General features: G+C 39.9%; 1 protein-coding gene across 1 annotated transcript in view; it reads left to right on the top strand.

Moving 5' to 3' along the window:
• LOC107714274 (leukocyte tyrosine kinase receptor-like) overlaps positions 1-2,062 on the top strand; it is a gene marked incomplete at its 5' end in the record, with an annotated part of 255,294 nt that overhangs the window by 77,035 nt on the left and 176,197 nt on the right. The window contains one exon of the mRNA XM_016520089.1: positions 1,529-1,730. Coding sequence (XP_016375575.1) covers positions 1,529-1,730 — 202 coding nt within the window. The remainder of the gene's footprint in view (positions 1-1,528; positions 1,731-2,062) is intronic.

Raw genomic sequence — 2,062 nt, 5'->3', positions numbered from 1 at the left:
GTGGGTCCTAACGCCCCAGTATAGTGACGGGGACACTATACTGTAAAAAGCACCGTCCTTCGGATGAGACGTTAAACCGAGGTCCTGACTGTCTGTGGTCATTAAAAATCCCAGGATGTCCTTCGAAAAAGAGTAGGGGTATAACCCAAATTTGCCCATTGGCCTCTGACCATCATGGCCTCCTAATCATCCCCATACACTGATTGGCTTCATCACTCAGTCTCCTCTCCACCAATAAGCTGGTGTGTGGTGGGCGTTCTGGCACACTATGGCTGCTGTCGCATCATCCAAGTGGATGCTGCACACTGGTGGTGAATGAGGAGATTCCCCCTCTTTCATGTAAAAGTGCTTTGAGTACCCAGAAAAGCGCTATATAAATGTAACTAATTATTATTATCATTATTATTATTATTATTATTATTATTTTTACTTACTATGGTAAATTATACAAATATGACATGCCACTAACCCTAAACCAACCCTAACCATATAATTATATGTTATTAATTAATATTACTCGGTGCTTAATTCACACTGTAACAAGGACACCTTAAGATAAAGTGTAAACAAAGATCGTTTTGTACAAGGTGCTTATTGCAATACATGTATTATAAAAAATGGGATGAGGTTAAGGTTAAGGGCAAGTTTTGTGGTGTGGATATGTTTAAGGGTCAGGTCAAGTCAAGTCACCTTTATTTATGCAGCGCTTTATACAATACAGATTGTGTCAAAGCAGCTTTACAGTGTTAAACAGGAAAATAGTGTGTCGATAATGCAGGAGGACAATAGTAAAGTCAATTTTGCAGTTAAATTTAGTTCATTGTTGATTCAGTGATGTCATCGTCCAGCTCAGTTCAGCTCTCTTCAAATAGTGTCTGTGCAATCAAGTCGACAATAATGCCACAAATTAAGTTTCCCCAACTAAGCAAGCCAAAGGTAAAAGTGGCAAGGAACCAAAACTCCATCGGTGACAGAAATTGAGAAAAAAAACCTTTGGAGAAACCAGGCTCAGTCGGGGGGACCAGTTCTCCTCTGGCCTGATGAATCCAGGGCTGTAGAGGTCGTCTCTAGGTGCTGATCCAGCATCTGGTCTGGATACGGACTGGATCCGGGTGGTTATGGTGACCTTGGAATAAGAATGAAGCAGACTAATATTAGAGTAGATTCCATGAAGGGTGGGTAGGTTAAGAGGTAGGGGTAGTGTCAGGTATAGTAATTACACAACTTAATTACAAATGTAATTACATGCAGATAGTTTAAAATAGAAGTACAACATAAACACATATGCACATATGTGCATTGTATCAACTAATTAATATAAAGTTCACAGTAGTTAAAGACATGCAAAGTGTGTCCAATTTTAGGAAAGTCGTCTAATAAAATGGTATTTATTATATATAACTGAGAACTCAATTTCAGAAACAATACAATCTGAGGAATAAAATGTTGGCATCTGCCTGGTGGAACACGTGGAAGTTTTGAAATCTTTTGCTTATAAATGTTTCTTTCTCTTTGTTGGTTTCTCCAGGGCGGCTTCTCACAGTGAATGGCTCAGCTCTGACGGGGCCATGGGTTCTGAGCCCTTGGTTACGTGCCACCCATCGGCCCTGTGGTCTAGATATCACGGTGTTTTTGCACCCCAGGCAGAGTGGACGTTACATCGTCTGGCTCATAGAGAGGGACAAGCCACCACTTGCTCTCCTCACCACTGAGCACCCTCATGTCATCGGGTGAGTTTGCCAAAGGCAACATTCTCATATTCAGAGAAGATGTTACTCAACTCTTGAACCTTGTGACGTAGAATCTGATATACACAACACTACTCTGCAAAGACCGTTTGCTTTGAGTGTAGTTTTTGCACAGGTTAAAGATTAACTATTGAATCTTTGCGGTGTATTGTTATTACAGCCCTTACAAGGCAACATCGTTTTCTCTGCAATTTTCTAAAAACAATGCAGCTTGAATCTCTTAATCTGCATTCAAACTTTGTTTTGTTAATAATATTAGCATTAAGTGTTTATTGCAAACTGTAAATATACTACTACTACTACTACTACTACTA

The sequence above is a fragment of the Sinocyclocheilus rhinocerous genome, unplaced genomic scaffold, assembly GCF_001515625.1.
Source record: "Sinocyclocheilus rhinocerous isolate Xijiao unplaced genomic scaffold, SAMN03320098_v1.1 scaffold3254, whole genome shotgun sequence".
In the NCBI taxonomy this organism is placed as follows: domain Eukaryota; kingdom Metazoa; phylum Chordata; class Actinopteri; order Cypriniformes; family Cyprinidae; genus Sinocyclocheilus; species Sinocyclocheilus rhinocerous.
The sequence above is the reverse complement of the archived record's forward strand: the minus strand, read 5'-3'. Positions and strand labels throughout refer to the sequence as shown.